Source organism: Sugiyamaella lignohabitans, chromosome A, assembly GCF_001640025.1.
Source record: "Sugiyamaella lignohabitans strain CBS 10342 chromosome A, complete sequence".
Classification (NCBI taxonomy): domain Eukaryota; kingdom Fungi; phylum Ascomycota; class Dipodascomycetes; order Dipodascales; family Trichomonascaceae; genus Sugiyamaella; species Sugiyamaella lignohabitans.
This window is the reverse complement of record NC_031672.1, coordinates 5,281,206-5,303,470: the sequence shown is the minus strand read 5'-3', so window position 1 is coordinate 5,303,470 and position 22,265 is coordinate 5,281,206. Positions and strand designations below refer to the sequence as shown.

The window sequence follows — 22,265 nt, the reverse complement described above, 5'->3', positions numbered from 1 at the left end:
CTAATATTTACCCTCGATAAGGTTGAGATAACAGAATCATGCCATCTTTTAAACTTCGACTAATAGACTTTTGCAACAATCGGCTCAAAAGCAAAAAGGTGGGGTGTCTTATTCGGCATTTACTATGTGTGGGGAGAGGGGCTGAGCAGCCAACATGTGCCAATCTGAAAATTCGACTTTCGTGTCTCGGCACAGGTCCACGTACTCTTACGTCACCTAGTGCCCACATGGTATGTGACACTATACCTTCATCAATTTGACGACTGAGTTGGGACTGGGTTTATATCCTTACTTTACTCACTATGACCATGATTCAGACCATCCATCTGGTCTACTATTCCTACGAGCTCAAAAAAACGTTTTTGGGACGGTTACAGGGATAGGGTCATCCGGGTAACAAATCATGCTTCATCACGTGCTATCACCTTGCCGCGGCACCTTCACGAAGTTAACCACCAATCCTAAGAATCAACTTCTAAGCAATAGCTAGGACTGAGACAATGGCTGACTCTGCACCAACAACCGAAGAGCCCCGCGTTCAGAATCGCGACATCTCCTTTTGGAAGACGTTCGGTTCTCTCCGACTTGAGAATACTAACTCGGTTGCTCGAGATCATGTAGGTTTTCGTACTAAAAAACTACCTCCAATCCATCAACATATTTGCAGAACTAACAATGAAGCTGGCTAATGAACGAACTTTTCTTGCTTGGTTAAGAACTAGCTTGACATTTGCTAGTATAGGTGTTGCTCTTACCCAACTATTTCGGCTTAAAATTGATCACAATATCAAAGAAGACAACTCTTTTTATAAAATGAGCTCTGCTTTAGGTGGATTATTTGTCTGTACTGGAATCCTGATCACTGTATTTGGAGCAATACGCTATTTCTCTGTCCAACACTTGTTACTTACTGACAAGTTTCCAGCGAGCCGGACAATTATCGTTCTAACATTTTCAATTACAATTGCCTTGGTTTCCATTGCTCTAGGTATCATGGTCCATATTCAACCCTCTACCATATAGCCTTTATGGTCATTGATTGATTGGCCATAGGGCATAATTTACGAAACTCCAGACATACCTTGAACAGAAGCGCCCATGGTCCGAATGTTTAAGCTTTGTGCTGGAAATTTCACTTGCCCTACATCAACATCACGCTCTAGAGTAGTCGCTTAAAACCGAACTGCTCAGGGGTCTGTTTTGAAGATGCGACAATTACCCTTATTTATTCTCTATTTATTTCAATGTATATAGCAGTAGTTCCTGGCGTAGTCGTGATTTATCCTACCAAGATATTCATCTTGATCTTCTTATATTTACCCAACCGCCCATTATGCTCCATGATAAGATGATAAGGGTTCGGGTGTCGGAGCCCTGCAGAACTTGACATGCGTGATTCGAGAACAGCGTAAAGAGCATAATAGCATGGTTTAGCAAGCTATAAATTCAATTATATTTCTCACTACAATATGTAACTATCTCCTACTGTGATCCTATTCTTCTGCTAACTGCCCTATCAGTTTCTATAGTCACCGCTCAACAGCTACTATTTTTTGTGAAGCTGGCTCTCGTACATTCCACTTTAGATTTCCTATTTAGGAAACTGCACTTCATAGTCACAGTCACAAACCTTTCTAACTGACTCAATGCCCCCACTCAATAATACAGATGCCTCTTAAGGCATTTTAACCCTGCCCTGTGTAGTCACCAAGCAGGCGCTTCCAACAGCACCTTACACAAGAAATTTGCCCCTTCTCTCTTACAGTAACCGTATCGCCAACTAAAACAAAAATTCAAAATGGTACGTAAAAACCATGAACGATTGTGTTAATAGACGATAAAATGAAGTTAAAAGAATGAGTATGAGACTGTACGGAAGCAAGGATAGACAAATAAGTGGAACTGGATCTTTTCAGCAACGCCGGGCGATACTCGAGAATGAAACATCATAAGTTCACGTCGAAATGTGGGTTTTGACCAGTTTTTATACGAATATGTTTTGAATTTAGAGCCCTTTTTCAGATGTGTAGCCACTCGCCAGCTGAGTATATAGGCAGGAGCTGACAACATTCGAACAACTCAGAGGGATCAATATTCTTTATTCAAAAAGTACGAAAGTCAACAAGAAAAGTTCGATAAATCTCGAGAAGTGCAATCAAATATCCGAAACCGGTCTCACCGTCCGAATTAGTATTGAAATCAGTTATAGTGATAATTATTTTCTATTCTGCTTGTCGTTATTGTGGTGGTTGAATTCTCCATACTACCATGTCCTACAGTCTTGTATTGGTTCTAAATGAAATTCTAGTAGTCTATGGCACTTCTTGCTTAGGTTGTTTTCAAATACTAACTTCTACAGGGAAAAGTTCACGGATCTCTCGCTCGTGCCGGTCGTGTTAAGGCCATGACTCCTAAGGTCGAGAAGCAAGAAAAGAAGAAGGTTCCTAAGGGACGTGCTAAGAAGAGAATTTTGTACACTCGTCGTTTCGTCAATGTCACTTTGACCAACGGTAAGAGAAAGTCCAACCCTTCTCCTTCCTCTTAAACAAGTAACAACGACAAAACGTGAAAACTTGGGAAATTAAACAAAGTTGTTTATTTCGTTTTTAATGTCTGTGTATTTTTTGCTGTGTAATTGCAAAATATATTATTTGTAACTATACGTCTATATATAGCTTATAGTTCGTGCCTACGTTCTATCGATTAGCTAGCCTTGATTTTGTGGGGTTTCCCATTTTGAAATCTGTAGGCGAGGATTAGACGGGTCCAAATGGCCCCGTCGCTCAGCCTTGCCATGTCATACAACCTTGGATCAAGACATGGCTAGTCAGGATGGCAACTCAATGGAGAGTGCGATAAAAGAAGCCGTTGACCAGATTGTATGCAAACCTTTGAGATCTCTGTCTTCGGTCTATACAGAAATTACACATTCTACTGGTACAGATAAGATCACAGCTAACGAAGATGGGCTGAGATTCCAAGTTGCTAGTATACTACAACGGTTGTGTGTGGAGACATTGAGCGATTATAAACATGCTGATAATGACGAGCTAGATGGTCCACATTTTTACCCAGTGGTTGTTGGAGAGTACGTTATGTACCGTCTATACCGGGCAGATGGACTAGCAAAGAATCCATTCGTCGTTCACTTTGTACGACTGCTTAATAGACTTGAAGAGCATGGTCTAGGGAAATCGAATCTAGGCAAATTGTTATATGCAATTCTATCTCAGAATGCGTCTCTGGCTGATAGACTGGATCGAAGTAATTGCAGAAGCGTTAATGTGACCACGGAAGAGGCGGGCCTGGATACGGTTCATGATCCGGCAAGTATTGATACTTCAAAGCTTCGTAGTATCTTAAAATCCCACTGGATTGATGAAGCTACTTTAGACAAGACTATGACGGTGCTAGATCCTGTTGGTCCTTTCACCGCTCTGGAGAGAATACATGAGAATAAGGAACATGGCTCGCGTCATGAAAGAGAGCTGGTAAATGAGCTGGTGGATAAAATTATAGCTGAGAACCGAAAATCGGGAATTGTTGTGACGATCCCGGAGGCTATTTTTAACCCTTTCAATTCAGTTACAGCTGAGATTTTTCAGCGATTTCTAGTGAGCCCCAATACCACAAAAGAATATCGAGTTGAGGTTTTGAGGCAACTTACAAGAGTCAAAGCTACCAATGTCAGTGTGGATTTTGTTCATATGATTATACTTGGCAACTTGGTAGGAGGCGAAGATGATGTTCGTTTGTTGATTTATGAGTTTGTATCATTCAATCTTCAACAAACGAGTCTCACAGAAAACGGCGTTAAGCTAATTTGTATATTCATCTTGGCGCTTCATGACAAAGGTATACTTCTACCAGCTGAAGACTATCAGGTACTGTTTAGTAGTTTTATTAATTGGATTGGTGTTGTTCGCGAAGCACGCGAAGTTTATTTATTAAGTTAGAATCGATATGAAGTAACGAGTATGAATAAAAAAAATGTTATAACTGCCACTATGAATATTGTTCTAAACTAAATATATAAGGGAACCTCAACTAAGGATGGTGATCCGGCGCTTACCACAGAAGAGGGAATAATGCAATAATGATAAATGATGCTAAGAAGAATGCAGTTTTTCTTATCTCTATCAGAAGGATATGAAATATGCTCAGGATTTGGAACGCGCAGTAGTGACGGTCAAATATTGAGTTGGTTTGACAACGCCAACTTTACCTCCATTGGAAGACCACTTTCCGAGTCCAACAGAGCCAGCTGGAGGGACGTCGACACTAACAAATCTCTGTGTGAAAACCTGAGTGTAAGGGACCTGGATGGTTGTCTTCTGTCCATTTGCAAGGGTCTGTGTCGACCATACAAGTGTTTGTGCTTGTGTTGTAGGTGCCGGCATTGACGGCCCTGGAGTCCAAGGCGTGGGCAGGAAATCAATCTTAGCTAGTACTGGAGTCAGTGCCGACAAAGTGAGAAGTGATGCTAGCAGCTTCATTTTCCAAATGCAAATGTCTAAGTTGTAGTATTCTTCTGCTATATTGGTTCCGGTTCCCCTGAAAATACTTGGGTGTAGTAGTGACCGAGGGAAAAAAAAAAACAGGTTTAAGCCAAATGATGATATAGAGAATCTTTTAAACAGCCCTTTTTGCACCTATTAGAGCCCCCCTGAATAAATATTTTGTGTACTTCAGTTTCGACTAAAACATCCAAAAATGTAAAACAAGCTGGAATCGATTACATATATATTTCATACACACAGCACAGTGATTACGAGAGTTTGGCGTACTTGTTATTATTTTTTTGGTGTTGATTTGTTTTTCATGCGTTTCTTTTTTTAACATCATTTTTCACTTCCAAATGGCGCTTCATGTGTATAATTAGGACATTCACTTAAATGTTGCAGCCAGTGTGCATCTGATCTGCACTTCTGCTGCCTCTCTCTTTGCATAGCCGCCCCTCGATATGCATAGTAATAGCAGCATGAGATCCGCAGCCCGTCATTGCACTTTGTCTCGGTTCACAGTAGTTGCCAGTCTTATCTGTACATAGACACACTTGAGTTTAAACCCGTTTATAGTCAGATGGTCATGCTTGTTTTATAGCTCATTATATATTTTTCAATCTGACAAGCATCAAGGCAGATAATACACCGCGTGTATTAATAGGTCGTGGAACCGAGGGACACAAAATGCGATCAAGGTGATCTCCACCATAGGCGTTGATGCGTGCATATACACGTTTCTTTTTATACATGTACTATACCAGATTCCGATGTAGATGACCTTTAGCTGTTCCTAGATTACAAGAATATCAGCCTGATACGAGTCAGGGCAGAACAGCCCGAAGATTTAAAATCACTTTTGCGAGCGGGAAAACAAGGGCGTCGATTGAGTATCAATAGCACCCGCTTTTCGAGTGGTCCGCTAAGGGCTCAGCCACGCACCGAACAGTAAAGGAAGCACGCTCGAATTGCGTTGCCTCATACGTCACTTGCAAAAACCTTGAAGTAGTCCGTCATACCTGTCATGCTAGGTATTGTAGTGGTGATTGCTGTTTTTAAGGGAAGCCACCGTCGCATAGCATGGAAAAACTTCTCTTTCAACGGGATCGTCGACGCATAAATCTGTTTGTAGAGCACCACATGTGCTGATGCCAGTGAGCATCATCCATTAGCTTACTTTCATGCTAGCCATAAGCTAGTGATTACGTAGTCTTGAAACCCAAGGGAGGTAGCCTTCCAGCTCGTATATCTGTGATCTAATAAAAAATCACTCTACGGGAAGTATAGTATAGCTATTTGACATTTTTTTTATGGTTTTGAACGGCGGTAGTAGGCTGTTGTCTGGTATCTGCATCGTGGCTCCTATCACTGTAAACACAAAAACAGACTTAACTTTACAACAACCGGCATACACGGCCAAAACAGTCGAAATTCTGAAGAGAAGAAAATCATTTGAACCTACTCAAGGCAATAATAGGCTCTTATCATCCCTAATCAGTAAATTGTGTTTACCAGGAATGGAGACTGAAATAGAGTCCGAAACTCCCGCTTAACCAGACCCTGAGCTGGGAAAGAGTTATTCCGCGTTCGCTGCTCGAGAATCAGTGGATCGACAGTGACGGCAGGCGATCAAGGGGCTAGTCGTTACTGACGGCAATATCATTGCTCATACCAGGGGTCCTCATACAGTATAGGCGGATTCCATGAACTTTAATCCTGTCAATCTTTCTCTTTGTTAGCTATTGACGGACGGGTAATACCAATGAAACCAGCAGTTATACATGTAAAAGAGAAGATACATAAATTACCTAAGAAAGGCGCCATTTGTAGATATGTTCATTCAATAGGAGTGGCTTGTGAGTTCGTTCATGAAAGAATGTACGAATTCTGCACGATTCGGATTGCGACGGTGTCGTCGTGGCTTTCATGCAGCCTTGAAAACAAGAGTACACATCAGCGATCGATCGCTGTCTGTGTGGCGGAAGATTATTAGCTGGTCTAAACTAGCTCACTGTTATAGGCCCATCTGTATCTTTTGATGGACGCTTCTGTCAAACGCGAAAAGTATATGATCAATTTAAACGCGATGATCTGTTACTAAAGTGGTCAACATACAAGCTATCAAGCGTGGACTAATCTCCGATCTTGATGGGATTAATGCTCCCGACGATACCATTTCAGAGCTCCTCACAATACACAGTGAATCTTCCCTTTACGAGGTTGCCCACATTATCTATCCAGCGGGTGGAGTGAACGAGGACAGTTTCTGGATATGAAGCTTCTGCAGGATGCAACGAATGAACCCTGGTACTCCTTCCCTATAGATGCTATACATATTTGCTGATTATTTATATTTTTATGGGGTTCCAGTCCTTTACATGATTTTAGATATGGCCACCAAAGGTACGCCGAGTGCTAAACACTATCCCTTAAAATTTGATAGCGCCCTCTTTAGCCGCAGCTTCAAAATAGCCATAAATAGTTGTTACAGCAAGAAGAATACCAGTACCACTGCCAAGAGTTCCCAGAAGATCACTGACAACGGACAAAGCACCGATAGTCGCTCCGCCGAGGGCGGCGGCGGTGGGAATGATGCGCTTAAGTTCCTTGTAGACTGAGGTTTCTCTACGACCAGCAATTACCAATCCCTGGTCTTTGAATTGTTTGGCAACGTCACGGGGACTGGTACCGGAAATCTCAATCCAAGTCTTGGAAAAGACAGCACAAGCAGAGAGAACAAAAGTTACATAAATGACCGTCTTGATAGGATCAAGAAGGGCTTCGGTCCAGCTGAAAGGAGGTTGCATGTAATAAGCCAAACCTGAAACAGCATACAATTGGGCACTACCAGGACGAGGTTCCCAAACACCAATCAATTGAGAAAGAAGAGATTCAGGGTAACGAGAGAAAATCATTTGAGAAATAATGAAAACATTACTGGTCAAAGTTGACTGAAGCATAATTGGCAAGTTACTGGTGTAGAAAAGACGGATAGGGTAGACTCCATAGGGACCTCTAGCCTTGGTACTCTTGACGGGGATATCGACTCTAAATCCTTGCAAGTAGACAACAACCAAAAAGACACCAAGAGTGGTCAACAATTGGAACATGTTGGGCAAGTTACTACGGTAAAAAGCCTCGATCAGAGCTCTCTTTTTATCCTTTCTAGTGACCAGAAGATGGACAAGTGAGATAACAGCGCCCTCGAACTCGAAACCTCTACCACTGTTAACTGTGTTTGGAGAGAAAGCCTTCCAAAGAACTTGCTCACAGATGTTGGTAGCAATGAACAATGAGATACCGCTACCCAAACCGTATCCCTTTTGCAACAACTCGTCAAGTAAGATGACAATCAAGCCAGCAAAGACGAGCTGAAGAATCAAAAGCAAACAGACACCAGTTCCCAAACTAGAAGGAACACCGTACATACCAGTCAGCACATAGACGGTAGCTTGACCAAGAGACAAAATAATAGCCAAAAGCTTTTGAGCAGTTTGGAATAATTCACGGTCGGCTTTGTCTTCCATGTTGACTTCAATCAAATGTGTACCACCTAGCAGTTGAAAAACCATTCCGGCAGAAACAATAGGAGTAATACCCAGCTCCATCAATGTACCACGGTTACTGGCCAACATCATACGTAGCCATAGTAAAGGGTCACTACTATCTGAAGACACAATTCCATACAAGGGCATCTCACTCATGACCAAGAATATCAATAGCGTCACTGCAGTCCACATGATCTTTTGTTGATATGGCACCTTCCGCTCTGGTGCTGCCACCTCTGGCAAAAACGGGGTGAATGGTTTCACCAAATCAAGAAATCGAACTACATTTTGTTAGCTAGTGCTCTTCCGGACTATCCTCTAATCATCTAATCGTCCGCTGAACCATAAAATGTGAATCATAATAGAGATGGTTGAAATAGATATAAATTTTAAAAATGAAATGAATCGTAATGACAAACAGTCGTCAGTATCTGTAACTCGTTCAGCAATGCCGCAGGTCATAAACCAAGTGTCTGAAATATCATCCAAAGGAATATTTGATTCCACTCCATAACTCTCTCTACCTTTCAGAACTCTCTAGTTATCATACATACCACTCATTGTTCTTTTGTGTTAACCGATCCCTAATTTCAATAAAGGCTTGTGCTTGTCAACCGCGTAGATTTGTAAAGTGTTTCGTGCTTCGAGGATTGAAGTTACGTAGCCGATGGCATGAGAGGCTGACTGGGCTCGCAGCTAGAGAGAGTTACGTGGCAGGCATGCCGCCCCGCTTAAATCGCGTAGTGAAAAATTAGGGTAGGGTGTATAGGGCCGGGGTATATGCCTGTATATGGTAGACCCCCAGAGATTCTGCAACTTAACTGAATCATTGGGGGCTTTAACACTTGGCTACCGATGGTGAGCTAAACGCTAATTTCCCGTCTCGCGAGAGTCTTTGTTTGAGTTCATATTGAGTGTTTAGCAGTGTTATTCAACTATGGTTTGAAGGACTATAAACATTAATGGTATATTTGTTTCATAAGTATGGCTCCATATAAGCAGTAGACAAGACCATGGCTAAAAATCGCAATGCTGTAAGTTGACAATGTGTTTAAGCTTTTGAAATGAGTATTATCCACCAGTCAGAAACTAATTGACGACTGTAGTTTCAGCATTTGCTGCAAAAGTATATTGATGATCCTAAGCAATGTGAAGGTGTTATATTTTACAATGATGACTTCGTGGTATTAAAAGATGCGTATCCGAAAGCAAGGGTACATTGGCTCGTAATGCCAAGAGACAAACGGATTACTCGGCTTCACCCATTGAAGGGTCTCGTGAATGAAGCTGTTTATGCCAAGACAAAGGTTATAGTAGATAAGTTTCGTCTGGAGGCTTACAAAGTGTTCATGAAAGGTATTCGTAGTGAGACGGCCATAGACAGTGACAGGTCTAGTCTGGACGTTAAGCCAGTTGCAAACAATGACAGCAATGAAGAAAACAGAAGTGACGTATTGTCTGATGGTCTAATGGATTCTTCTCTGATTAAGCAGAATGTGGCTGAAAAAACCAACTCTAGTGATATTGATTTGGAGGAAGTTTATGACTACATAAGAGTAGGTGTTCATGCTGTGCCTTCTCTGAGCAACCTCCATATCCATATCATATCAAAAGATATGTGCTCGCAGAGGATGAAGAATGCTAAACATTACAACTCATTTAGCACGAGTTTTTTTGTTGATTTTGATGATATTCCAAATCTCGATCCCTTTGACAAGAGATACAACTCTGCTTATATGACTAACTTGGTTGGAAAGAAATCACTTGTTTGCTGCTGGTGTCAGAAGGATTTCGGCCGGTCTTTTAAAGCGTTAAAAGAACACTTGTCTGCCGAATACAATAAGAGATTCGACCCGTTGTAATGTAGTGAATCGCTGCTTAGGGCTATTAACCCTTACATCCTTGTTGGATTCGGTAAATCCAGGGGTAGCTGCAGAGATCTGTCGGATCGGACGCAAAAATGTTCGATAATTGTCTACTTCCTAAAAATGTCGTATTGAGGTTAGTTCTCTGCTTTATAATTGTGTATCTATTTCCAAATTTATATCGGGCCTTTCACAAATGGATTGGTTGCATGCTTTACTCCTTTTTGTCGACCGTTAGAAAGAAGTTCATAGACATCACATTACGATAGCTAAACGGCACGTACAGGACGAAAGTTGTTATGGGTGGACATGTCGGTCAGAATTTGTCCATACTTACCAAGTTCCCAAATGTACAACTAACACTAACTACAAAACCTGATAACTAGAATCGGGGGTTTAAATGATATTAAATAACATATCGGACCTACAAAGACTATCAGTATCTAGCTCCTCGTCGGAGTCAGCCCCACCCGTTAAGACGATACGGGGCTACTCTTCCGAACATGCAGCTAGTCAAAACATTATAAAACAGCATACATTTCTTGTCGCCATAATGGATCCAGATCAAAGGACAAGAAAAATTACTGAAAAATAACTGAAAATATTATTTGAATTATTCATCAGTATCGTAAAAACAAAATGGAACGTGAAATTGGTAAGTAACTAAGGCGTAATAGCATGTTACAACTGCCCTTTTCCTGCAAGTTATTGAGATGCTTAGCCCGCCACCGGCAATGACAATTGACTGAAATGTTGTTGAGAGAATAGCTGAGAGCGGAGACAACTTTAACTATTCTCAACAGCAAGCAAGCATCAAACCGTCTGGGTGCCGTCCCATATTATTATTTTAACTAACTGCTTAGGAAACTTGGAAAAATACTCTGCTTATCGGCATGTATTAAAGATGATGCCCATGGTAATAGTAGCAGCGGTATACAACAAGCCCCTGACCAAAAGCACACTTTACCCAGCGCTGGAAAAAATTATGAAGGAAAACACTTTATTAACGGCCAATGTTTTTAATATTTCAGCTGACAACTCCAAACCTAATCCAGTTGTAAGGCAACTCCTGAGAATAAATCTAGACTTGATAGTTGAGTTTCTACCAGAGGAAACCGATCTCGAAACATTTGTAAATGATAAATTGTTTAACGTCGATTGGGAACAATCATCTCCAATGTACGACGATGAACTGCGCCCATGTTGGCGATTATATATCATTGGGAAAGATACAGAACAGCAGGTTGTGTGGGGTTTCGATCATTCTATATTTGACGGAAATTCAGGTGCAATTTTCCACGCAAAATTGGTAGAGGCATTGAACGTCTGCGTAGAAGAACATGCTGCAATTGACGGCAGTTCCGATGCCGCTGCAGTTGTGTCTCAGCCAGCTACAGCTGAACATGAAGCGACTACCACCAGTAGCACTGGTAAACCTACTACATTGGGAACCGCCTCGACGGAGAAGAAACTGGCCTACTGCAGGAGCCGCGGTGCCGATAATACCCCCGGTATCAAGTCTAACTTTAACTTAATACCTAGAAACCTGTCAGAACCAATTGAGGATAAGGTTGACATGCGCCCATCGTTTTTTTTTATGTTCAAAACACTGATTCAGGAAACATTTTTTAAGAAGCCAGAACCACAGGAAGAAACTGGGTGGCAACCTCCTAAGCCCTTGCGTCCCTTCAGATCTCAGACGGTTTTTTTTGACATTGATGCCGATAAGCTGTCACGACTCCTTGCTTACGCCCGTAACCATAATACTTCGTTGACAGGGGTTTTGGCTGCTTTACATATGAAGTCGCTGTATGCACATGTAGCAGCAAACTCCAATATCCTCACAGATCGGGATTTGATCTACGCATGTCCCATAAATGCGCGTCGATATTTTATCGATGATAAGATCGAGAGCGCCCGAAGTCTAGGAAATTATGTCTTCTCCTACGATCATGTTATTAAATTAGATTCGGATATTAAAGATCAGCCATTGGAAGCAATTGCTAAAACATTCATATCTGGATTGGGTCAAAGTCTGATTAATAGATCTCCTGCTTATACGGCCGGCATGCTTGGATACTTAGATGTACGTAAGTATTTGTTGAAGCCTCTGAAACATGGCAGACGTTCTTTTGCGGAGATCTCAAATCTCGGCAACGTGTCTGTGTCGGCCTCCAGCAGCAATGGCACTAGGATTGGTGGAAGCAATAGCACCTTCTCGATCGCCAAGCTTGTTTTTGCACAAGCGTCATCGTCACTGGGAGCACCGTTTTTGCTCAATAGCGTTAGTGTACCTAATGGCCCACTTTCATTTTCAATAAGCGTTGCTGGCGACGATGACAAGTTGACAAGATCTCATTGTGCTGAAATTCGCGATTATTTTTTAGGTTATCTTAGTGATCTTATTGAGTAACTGTAGGCACAACAATCCACATATAATGATTATCATAACAATGGAGACCGCGACTGTCCGGCTAACTATCTTCCGAACCGCCGCCATGCCATGCTGCTGTTTTATTTATACGTACACTGCAGTGACCGCAGCAGCAGCAACAGGAGAAAAGCAGAAGCAGAACTCGAAACACCAAAGTTTGCATCCGCTAACGGCTGCACCAGCAGCTTCACAAGTGGGGCCCCATGGCAGACGAACGAAGTCTAACAGCTTTGGTCTGAAAGGTTAATTTGTTACTGTTCTATTCTATCTGAGATTAACGCGTCTCGAGATTTATTAATCAGGACCCTTTACACCGTTGAAATTGCCCCAAAAAGAGTAGTTTAGCGTGTTTTTATACATGTCCCCCCCTCACCCCTGCTTTCCACTACCACGTTGAGAGATTGAAAGACAGTCAATCCTCCACCCACTTAACCAAAATGGTTAAGGGGCTAATTCGAGTGGGATCGTTGAGTTGATCAGTACGTATAACTGCATGTATCAAATGCAAGATTCCTGTTTCGGTGTATTGTATGTATAGTTTCAGCAGACTTAAATAAGCACTTAATCTATCAAAATAATATCGAAGCTCGCTGCAGCACACGGAGATGTGCATTTTTAATGAACGCGCGCAAGATCCTGAACCAAACAGAAGCGGGCCCATGTGACTTAGTCAAACTGTTCACCGGTTCCGTTTGTGATATACGATATACTATTTTGGGTACGCAGTGATGTGCATTAGGAACCGAAACCCGTATGCACGGATTTATACAATTACTCCTGCAGCTTTAGGCGGTTAGAAAGGGAGGGGGAGGGGGTATAAATTATTATAATAGTAAATAATACTGAGATCTCTTGTCATCTGTCCCCGTTGCCGGCATGGTATATAATGAAAGACATGGAATCATTAAATCTAGATGAGGAAATTTTTAATATATATTCATTTTTAATAAAAGTCAACTCGGCCAAGGAGTTGACAAGCCGACCAACTGTCAAACCCGAAAACTAAATTGAATCACCAAAAAATTATTAAGAGTTAAAAACAATGGTAACAATGAACAATCGAATGTCAATATCATCGTACCAGTCATTTGCTTCGTTGAGGAGTTCTTCACGGGCGTCATCCAGAGCATCGACTTCTTCTACAGCATCATGGTCATCTATGAGGTCTAATGGCTCTACCACTTCATATGAGTCGCTAGGGTCGTCATTATATTCGTCCTCCACAATTATGTCGCCGGTTCAGTCTCGTTCACTGAGTTCAATTGAGAAATCACGCGCTTATCACAATGTTATGAATATGTCTACTTCGATCGCCGTGGTTGCAGGTACATATTCTGTACCAATAACTAGAGATATTTTATTCCCCGCTTTAGCAGACTTGGTCTCCTCGGAGCCAATGCTAGGGGCGAATATTTTTGGCCAAAATAAAAAAAATCTTGTTCTGAAGAAAATTGAATCTTTTGAATTAGAGGAGGTTGTCACATTTGATCCCACAGAAAGTCTAAGAGAATTTCTTAATACTGTGTCTCGACGGGTCGAGCTCCCATATGATAGGACCGACTTACCGCTATGGAGGTTATATGTACTATCAGAATATGAAGTTGCGTTTGTATTCGACAGAGGATGCCTTGACGAATCCTCAGGGGTATTTTTTCACAAAAAGCTCGCTACGAATATGGCATTCCCAAATAAACTTGTATTGCCTAGACCCAATTGGACTGTTGAAGCGTCGCCATTATCCCTTCCCGATAGTCTAACGAATCTCTTCGACATGAAACCTACTAAACAATCTTTTAAAGGTTTGCTGAAAATGAACAAGCCAAAAATCGCCTGGGCTGGTCCCGACATACGCTCCTCGAAAAATACAGGATCCACACTGATATTCGAAATTCCCGCTATTTTTGTTCGAAGACTCATGGCTAATGTAAAACACCGAGGTGTGACCATGACCTCAGTGTTCTATGCTGCTCTTATGCAATGTGTGCTGGAGTATATTCCCAACTATGTTTTATCACAGGAAGAGTTGGAGCTGCTAACAACGACGCCCGTCAACGCCAGGCCGCTACTAAGGAGTCGTATAGATGAGGAAGCTCTAGGAAATTACTCACTTGACATCACGCATTCATTAGAAAACTTTTCTTCTTCTATTCGTCAGTTTGTTTTCCCTGAAAAATGGGCCAAGAATTTCAACACTTATTTAACAAGTAGCTCCAGCAGTCCAGAATCTCTCTGTCGAAGTGCTCTCTCGACCCCATCCGTGTGGAATAGCACCGAAGACATGAAAAAGCGAGTCCAGTCCATGACGAAAAAGCCACGGCAAAATCTTCTTGAGGTGAATAACTTAGGCCTTATATCAATGGGGAGAAGAAATACCCATGCTGAGGTCATGCTAAATAAGCTGACATTCTCGCAACCAAGTACTGTTCACAACAATGCTCTTGGCAGTGGATTCTCACTTAATGTTGTAGCCCTTGATAATGGTCCTGCCGTCTTCACTCTTTCCCTTGCTTGTGACGACAAGGCGCGGACGAGAGCTCGTAAAATTCGAGACTCCTTTCTTAATGTTCTCTCCAATGTGCTCGAGACATAACTCTTTTTCTTCTTTTTATGTAATTTTATGATGTTATGACTAATGATATAAACGATTTTTGCTATTTTGTTATCGGATTATTTGTGAGAAGGCTCCGATTAGCTGAACCTCCACTTGCGACGTCTATGCTTTATTCTGATAAATATAGAAGCATACAACAGCGGTATAAAACAGCAGTATAAATTTAGGCTCTACAAACTACAATTTTTCGTATTCCAATTTGCCCTCGAGTTTCTTAGCTTCAGCGACCTTACGGACAGCCTTCATCAAGTCGTTTTGAACAATATAATCTCTATCGTCTCTGATAGCAAAGAAACCTGCCTCCGTAACAACATTACGGATATCGGCACCATTAAAACCATCGCTCATCTTGACCACTGCTTCGTAATCAAACTCTCCTTGTTTGCTAACGCTTTGAGTGTGAATCTTGAAAATTTCTAGACGACCAACCTCATTTGGAAGCGGAATTTCGATCTTCCTATCAAGACGACCGGCACGAAGCAATGCAGGGTCAAGTGTATCGGGACGATTCGTCGCCATGATGATCTTAGTTTTACCAAGGTAATCGAAACCATCCATTTGGTTCAGCAACTCCATTAAAGTACGCTGAATTTCACGATCTGCAGAAGTACCCTCACTGAAACGTCTTCCTCCAATAGCGTCGACCTCGTCCATAAAAATAATACAAGGCTCATGTTCCTTTGCGTATCCAAACATCTCTCGGATCAATCTCGCCGATTCTCCAATATATTTGTCGACAATAGCAGAAGCAGGCGAAAATATGAAGTTAGCTCCAATAGTGGCTGCAACCGCTTTTGCTAGTAAAGTCTTACCAGTACCGGGTGGCCCATACAAAAGTACGCCCTTGGGAGGTTTAATGCCAACACGAATGAATAGTTCTGGGTTCTTGAGAGGCAACTCAATAACCTCACGAAGCTCTCTGATTTGCTCATTTAAACCACCAATTCCACCAAAGGTCAGACTACCTGGTTCAAAAGTTGTCATATTATATACCAAAGGATCAACTTCACGGGGTAACACTCTCATGATGGTCAAAGTTGTCATATCTAAGGCGACACGAACACCTTGCTTAAGCGACTCCTTCTTAATGCTGTTTCTGCAACCGACAATGTATCTGGGACCATTGGATGCTTTGACGATGAAGCGTTCCTCATCAAGTTGCTTTAAAACTTCGCCAATAATTTGGCCCACACTTTGAAGTGCTTTAATATCCTACGAATGTTAGTACACGTTCTGTTTGAGCTTACCACCAGCTTTGGACTCTCGTGGTTTACCACCTGGTTATGCCGAAAACAATAAGAAAGTACTAGGACACCAGTTATCCAGCTATAAGCGTGTAATACTTACGTCTTCAGTCTTATCGAATTGCTTCTCAAGGCCACGAATATTGAGCCTCAGCTCTTTTAATTTGGCGTCCCATTGTCTATGGTCTTTAAGTTTTTTCTTGAAATCTTCTAAAGCCTTCTCACGAGCGGCATCAATTTCTGAAGTTGCAGACTGGGTCTGGCCAGACTCTTGTTCAAGAGCTGCCAATAAAGGGTCTCGTTCGTCAGACATGGATGTGAGGTGGCGGCTGTGATCAGAACGCTATTACCAGTATGAATTGTGCCAGTAAATCTCGTATACAAGCAGTAGATCAATTGCCGTGTACTATGTATCAGTCAGTCAAATAGTTGGGTTATTGATTAATTCCGTAAATTTATGTTATATTGTAACCAACCTGAAGGAGACTCGTTTTGCTGACAGAGAAACATACTATCGATTCACCATCACAACCGCATCTGTGTCCTGCACAGCCGTGTGTGCTTCTAGAGTAAGCATGTCAGGACCCCTTGCCCGAATCAAAACGAAAAAAAGAACCGCATTGGCATCATCGTCATTATAAGTCCTGGCAACGAATCAGGTCAATTGACTGGCTTAATCATTTGGCATTAGGAAATAATGGAGTTCCACGCTATTGTCCTCTGTGGAGAGGGTCGTAATTTGAGTCCATTCTCTGGGGTTCGCTCATCTGGAACTTACAAACCTTTGCTTCCTATCGCTAACAAGCCTATGATATCTTATACTCTGTCATGGTGTGAAAAAGCTAAATTTAATAGTAGGTATAGACGCTGATAGTACAGAGACGAGGTGATGTTCGGATTTGACTTGACTCAGTTAAATTAAAAAAGGCTCTGGAAAGCATTGATGGTTCAAGTCTGGTTACTGGATCAAAGTTATGGTAAACCTAACATGACCTTAGAAATTACAGTAGCTGTATCATCAAGGCATTATGATGAAGTCAAGTGCTATGTGGAAAAAGCTCATACTACAGAAAATATAGAGGTGGTTGCAGTTGAAGATATTAAGCATTCGGGCCAGATTCTTCAGCAGTTATCGAGCAAGATCTCCAACGATTTTGTTGTTCTACCATGTGATTTTATTACAGATATCGACCCCGAGACACTTATTAATGTGCATAGGAATAACCAAGGTGGTGGTAATGCCCTTGTTTCTGGGATATACTATAGGAATAACCTGGAAGCTATTGATAAAAAGTCGCTAGTAGCTGATTACATTGTTCACACGCCAGATAACAAAAGCTCTGATCCAGTGCTACTAGATGTCTACAATAAAGAAGAGATTTCAGGAAAAAAAGCATTAGAGGTTAGGATGAGCATGTTATGGCGATTTCCATACAGCGTTGTATCAAACAAAATTTTACGAGCATCGATATTCTTTTGTTCTCATAAGGTGCTTTCTCTTCTTACACCAGACAGCGAAGATAACACTCGAATCAATGCACAGAACAAAAATATTGACAAGGTTGTCAGAGATATAGCTCGTCGTTCGTGGCGCCATCGCCAACCACTTGAGACAGTAGCAATGAATATTATCCCCGCTACGAACGATTTATCAGAACCGACTACATTTATTCGGGTCAACACTATATCTGCATACTTAGAGGCTAATAGGTATATGATGAGACTGCAGGCGAAAAAGCTTGGTCCTCAACACAATCAACCTGCAGTCAAGGGACAGGCTGCCATTGGTGCTGATTCTACTCTGGGTGAGAGAACAACTGTCAGTGAGCGAACTAGCATTAAGAGAACTATTATTGGCCATGATTGTAAAATCGGCAAAAAGTGTCGGATCACAGGTTGTGTAATCCTTGATGGAGTTGTGATTGAAGATGACGTTGTACTTGAAAACTGTGTTATTGGCAAAGGGTGTAATATCCAGTCCAAAGCGAGGCTTGTATCTTGTAATGTCGAGGGTGGGTACAAAGTTGCTCAAGGTTTCCAGGCTAAAAATGAGACCCTTCAGAACCTCACAATGGAGAGCCTGCTGGATGGCGATTCAGAGGGCGAATCTATACATGGTACTGATGCCCTTGTTTCTTCAGAAGACGAGGATGATGACAGATCTGACGGTCAGTCTCAATGGGAAGTCTCTGAAGGTGACGATGTGGACTCGGATGATGATGGCCTTTTTGACCGTTCATAGATAATGTAATATATATTTCTTATGGCTAGACTCTAATCCCAAGCCGCAATTCATTCCTAGACCCGCAACTCCGGGCGAACAGGTAATGACTGGAGCTTTAAGCTTGGAATATTAGCAAAGCGAGAAGCGTTAGAGAGACCATGAGTTAACCGTGAGTACTAGAAGCTCCGACCCAAGGCTCTTGCATGATACCCCGGTACTACAATACCCTAACCCACATAAATATGGATGATCGAGGTCGGGTTGAGTCAGAAGCATCACCAATTTTTCAGTTTAGATCAGATTGTCGACACACATCTGTTTGTTGTTTTGTACACAATTGGAACAATGTCTGATTCAAAACCGGCCCCAGAGGCCAAGACTCTCAAGATGGAGAACGTAAGTAAGAAGCATTTTGTAAAGCTACAGCTGAGATGGCTGTATCTAATATTTACAATTCGAGAAGTTTCTAACAATGTGAAATTTAGACGGCACGCCGTGACACTCTCATCGATATTGAGAAGAAATATCAAAAGGTTTGGGCCGAAGAGAAAGTCTTTGAGGTTGACGCTCCTAAGAGCGAGGATTCATCTTTGACTACTGAAGAACTTCGCGCCAAGTATCCTAAGTTCTTTGCTACTATGGCTTATCCATATATGAATGGTGTTCTACATGCTGGCCACTGTTTCACTCTTTCGAAAGTCGAGTTTGCCACTGGTTATGAAAGAATGTTGGGAAAGAATGCTCTCTTTCCACTTGGTTTTCATTGTACTGGTATGCCCATCAAGGCCTGTGCTGACAAGTTGACTCGTGAGATCGAGCAGTTCGGTGAAAACTTCGAGAATGCTCCGACTCCTGAAGAGGAGGCTGCTGTCGCCGCTGCTGCAGAGGAGGCAGAGAAGTCTAAAAAGCCCGCTACTAAGACCGACCCATCAAAGTTCACTGCAAAGAAGTCCAAGGCTGTTGCAAAGCAAGGAAGAGCCAAGTACCAATTTGAGATTATGCTTCAGTTGGGAATTCCTCGTGAAGAAGTTAGCAAGTTTGCTGACCCATTTTATTGGGTTGAGTACTTTCCTCCTCTTTGTCAAAGAGATTGTAATAGTTTTGGTGCTAGAATTGACTGGCGTCGTTCTTTTGTTACTACTAATGCTAACCCTTACTATGATTCTTTCATTCGTTGGAATATGAATAGATTGAGAGAAGCTGGTAAGATTAAGTTTGGTAAGCGTTATACCATCTTTTCTGCTAAGGACAATCAGCCATGTATGGATCACGATAGACAGGTTGGCGAGGCAGTTAATCCTCAAGAGTACACTGCTATCAAGATCAAGGTTACTGAATGGCCCGAGGCTGCACAAAAGGTCCTTAGTGAGCAGTCATTCGACTTGAATGGCAAGAGCGTCTACCTAATTGCTGCTACTCTGCGTCCTGAGACTATGTACGGTCAGACCTGTTGTTTTGTTAGCCCTAAAATTGAATATGGTATTTTCGATGCTGGTAATAACGACTATTACATTTGTACCGAGCGTGCCTTCAAGAACATGTCATTCCAGGACTTGACACCTGTTAGAGGTTATTATCAAGCTTCTGCCAAGATTTCTGGTTCTGTTATTATCGGTGCCAAGATCAAGGCCCCTCTTTCCGTCTACCCTGAGTTGCGTGTTCTTCCTATGGAGACCGTCTTGGCTAACAAAGGTACTGGTGTCGTTACTTCAGTTCCAAGTAACTCTCCAGATGACTATATTACTGCAATTGATCTCCAGAATAAGCCTGAGTACTATAAGATTGAAAGGGAGTGGGCTTCTTTCGAGCCAGTTGCCATTATTGAGACTCCCACTTATGGTACCGTTACCGCTAAAACTATTATCGAGCAATTGAAGGTTAAGTCTCCCAAGGACAAGGATGCTCTTGCCCAAGCCAAAGAACTTGCATACAAGGAAGATTTCTACCAGGGTGTTATGGTTATTGGTAAATACAAGGGTGAAAAGGTCGAAGATGCTAAGCCTAAGGTGAAGGCTGATTTGATTGCAAGCAATGAAGCTTTTGTTTACGACGAGCCTGAGGGATTGGTCATTTCCAGAAGTGGTGATGAGTGTGTTGTTTCTCTTCAAGACCAGTGGTATACTGATTATGGTGAGGACTCATGGAGAGCTAAGGCTGAGCAATGTCTTTCTCAAATGAACACTTACAGTCCCGAGACCAAGCATGGTTTTGAGAAGGTACTTGGTTGGTTGAAGAACTGGGCTCTTTCTAGATCTTATGGTCTCGGTACCAAGATTCCTTGGGATCCCCAGTATCTGGTTGAATCTCTATCAGACTCCACAATATACATGGCTTATTACACCATTTCCCACTTTCTTCACTCCGACTTTTACGGTAGAGAAAAGGGTCTTTTGGATATTAAGGTTGAGGAAATGACTGATGAGGTCTGGGATTTCGTGTTCACCAATCCTACCGATGATATGAGCAACCTCAACACCACCATTTCTAAAGACAAGCTTATGAAAATGCGCCATGAATTCCAGTACTTTTATCCTCTAGATGTCAGAGTGTCTGGTAAGGATCTTATACCCAATCATTTGACATTTTTCATTTACGTACATACTGCTATCTTTCCTGAAGAATTTTGGCCCCGCGGTATCCGTGCTAATGGTCACTTGATGCTCAACAACGAAAAGATGTCCAAATCTACTGGTAACTTCATGACTCTTGAAGAAATAGTCAAAAAATTTGGTGCTGATGCCGCTAGAATTGCTCTGGCCGATGCTGGTGATACATTTGAAGATGCCAACTTTGATGAGAGCAACGCTAACGCTGCTATCTTGCGTTTGTATAACCTGAAGGAATGGATGGAAGAGGTCATTAAGAATGATTCTGAGCTTCGTACCGGCAGCGCTGATGAGTACAACTTCTTTGACTTAGCTTTTGCTAATGAAATGAATGAACTCATTGCTGCTACCAAGGATAATTACGAGAATGCTTGGTACAAGGGTGCCCTTAAGTCTGGATTATTTGATTTCCAGAGTGCTCGTGATTATTACCGGGAGTCTACTACATCTGTTGGTACAGGTATGCACAAAGAGCTTGTCCGCAGATATATCGAGGTTCAAGCTCTTCTCCTTACTCCTATTGCCCCTCATTTTGCTGAATATGTTTGGCGTGATATCTTGGGAAAGAATGAGTCGGTGCAATACGCCCACTTCCCAAAGGTTGATAGCCCCATCAACAAGTCAATTTCTGATGCTCTTGCCTATGTCCGAAATCTTTCGAGATCTGCACGTGAAACTGAAGGTGCTTTACTCAAGAAGAAGAAGAAGGGTAATGACTTTGATCCCAAGAAGCCTTCTAAATTGTCCCTTTACATTTCGTTAGCATTTCCCAAATGGCAAGATGAATACATTGAAGTTGTCAGAGATGCTTTTGAGAACTTATCGCTCGACTTCACTCCAGATTTCAAACAGAAGATTGCTAAGATTGGTGATGTTAAACGTGGTATGCAATTTGTCAATACTTTAAAGACTAAATTGACGGTTGAGAAGCTCCCCCCCAACACCGTTTTTAATCGTAAGCTGACTTTTAGCGAGGTTGATACCGTAAAGACAACTGTTACTCTTCTGAAAAAGAGTCCTCAAGCTACAAAAATCGAGGAGATTCAACTTATTGCCATTGATGAAAACGATAATACGAAGGGTAAGGACATCATTTCTGGCGAGGAAGTCGAGGTTCCATCTGTTAAGCAAGTCCAGGAAGCTGTTCCTGGACAACCCGCTATTGTCATCGCCAACATCTGATGCATTTAGATTGAAGCCAAATTTAGAAAAAAATGTGATATTAAGAAAT

The 22,265-nt window shown here is 41.9% G+C and overlaps 9 protein-coding genes across 9 annotated transcripts; 5 read left to right on the top strand and 4 right to left on the bottom strand.

Moving 5' to 3' along the window:
- Positions 1-4,160: 4,160 nt before the first annotated feature.
- Positions 4,161-4,496, bottom strand: AWJ20_1741 (uncharacterized protein; the record flags this gene model as incomplete). Its single annotated transcript, XM_018878645.1, has 1 exon — positions 4,161-4,496. The coding sequence occupies one exon, from the start codon at positions 4,494-4,496 to the stop codon at positions 4,161-4,163; it is 336 nt and encodes a 111-aa protein (XP_018735927.1).
- Positions 4,497-6,931: 2,435 nt separating this feature from the next.
- On the bottom strand, positions 6,932-8,242 carry SEC61 (translocon subunit SEC61; the record flags this gene model as incomplete). Its single annotated transcript, XM_018878644.1, has 1 exon — positions 6,932-8,242. The coding sequence occupies one exon, from the start codon at positions 8,240-8,242 to the stop codon at positions 6,932-6,934; it is 1,311 nt and encodes a 436-aa protein (XP_018735926.1).
- A 1,157-nt stretch (positions 8,243-9,399) lies between these two features.
- HNT3 (Hnt3p) lies at positions 9,400-9,912 on the top strand (the record flags this gene model as incomplete). Its single annotated transcript, XM_018878642.1, has 1 exon — positions 9,400-9,912. One exon carries the CDS (start codon positions 9,400-9,402, stop codon positions 9,910-9,912), a length of 513 nt encoding a protein of 170 aa, XP_018735925.1.
- Positions 9,913-10,900: 988 nt separating this feature from the next.
- Positions 10,901-12,328, top strand: AWJ20_1738 (N-acetyltransferase (predicted); the record flags this gene model as incomplete). The annotated part of the gene is made up of 1 exon (XM_018878641.1): positions 10,901-12,328. One exon carries the CDS (start codon positions 10,901-10,903, stop codon positions 12,326-12,328), a length of 1,428 nt encoding a protein of 475 aa, XP_018735924.1.
- A 1,084-nt stretch (positions 12,329-13,412) lies between these two features.
- Positions 13,413-14,939, top strand: AWJ20_1737 (N-acetyltransferase (predicted); the record flags this gene model as incomplete). The annotated part of the gene is made up of 1 exon (XM_018878640.1): positions 13,413-14,939. One exon carries the CDS (start codon positions 13,413-13,415, stop codon positions 14,937-14,939), a length of 1,527 nt encoding a protein of 508 aa, XP_018735923.1.
- A 198-nt stretch (positions 14,940-15,137) lies between these two features.
- Positions 15,138-15,986, bottom strand: RPT4 (proteasome regulatory particle base subunit RPT4; the record flags this gene model as incomplete). The annotated part of the gene is made up of 1 exon (XM_018878639.1): positions 15,138-15,986. The coding sequence occupies one exon, from the start codon at positions 15,984-15,986 to the stop codon at positions 15,138-15,140; it is 849 nt and encodes a 282-aa protein (XP_018735922.1).
- A 300-nt stretch (positions 15,987-16,286) lies between these two features.
- Positions 16,287-16,517, bottom strand: RPT4 (proteasome regulatory particle base subunit RPT4; the record flags this gene model as incomplete). Its single annotated transcript, XM_018878638.1, has 1 exon — positions 16,287-16,517. The coding sequence occupies one exon, from the start codon at positions 16,515-16,517 to the stop codon at positions 16,287-16,289; it is 231 nt and encodes a 76-aa protein (XP_018735921.1).
- Positions 16,518-17,147: 630 nt separating this feature from the next.
- On the top strand, positions 17,148-18,446 carry GCD1 (Gcd1p; the record flags this gene model as incomplete). Its single annotated transcript, XM_018878637.1, has 1 exon — positions 17,148-18,446. One exon carries the CDS (start codon positions 17,148-17,150, stop codon positions 18,444-18,446), a length of 1,299 nt encoding a protein of 432 aa, XP_018735920.1.
- A 620-nt stretch (positions 18,447-19,066) lies between these two features.
- On the top strand, positions 19,067-22,216 carry CDC60 (leucine--tRNA ligase CDC60; the record flags this gene model as incomplete). The annotated part of the gene is made up of 1 exon (XM_018878636.1): positions 19,067-22,216. One exon carries the CDS (start codon positions 19,067-19,069, stop codon positions 22,214-22,216), a length of 3,150 nt encoding a protein of 1,049 aa, XP_018735919.1.
- Positions 22,217-22,265: the final 49 nt, after the last annotated feature.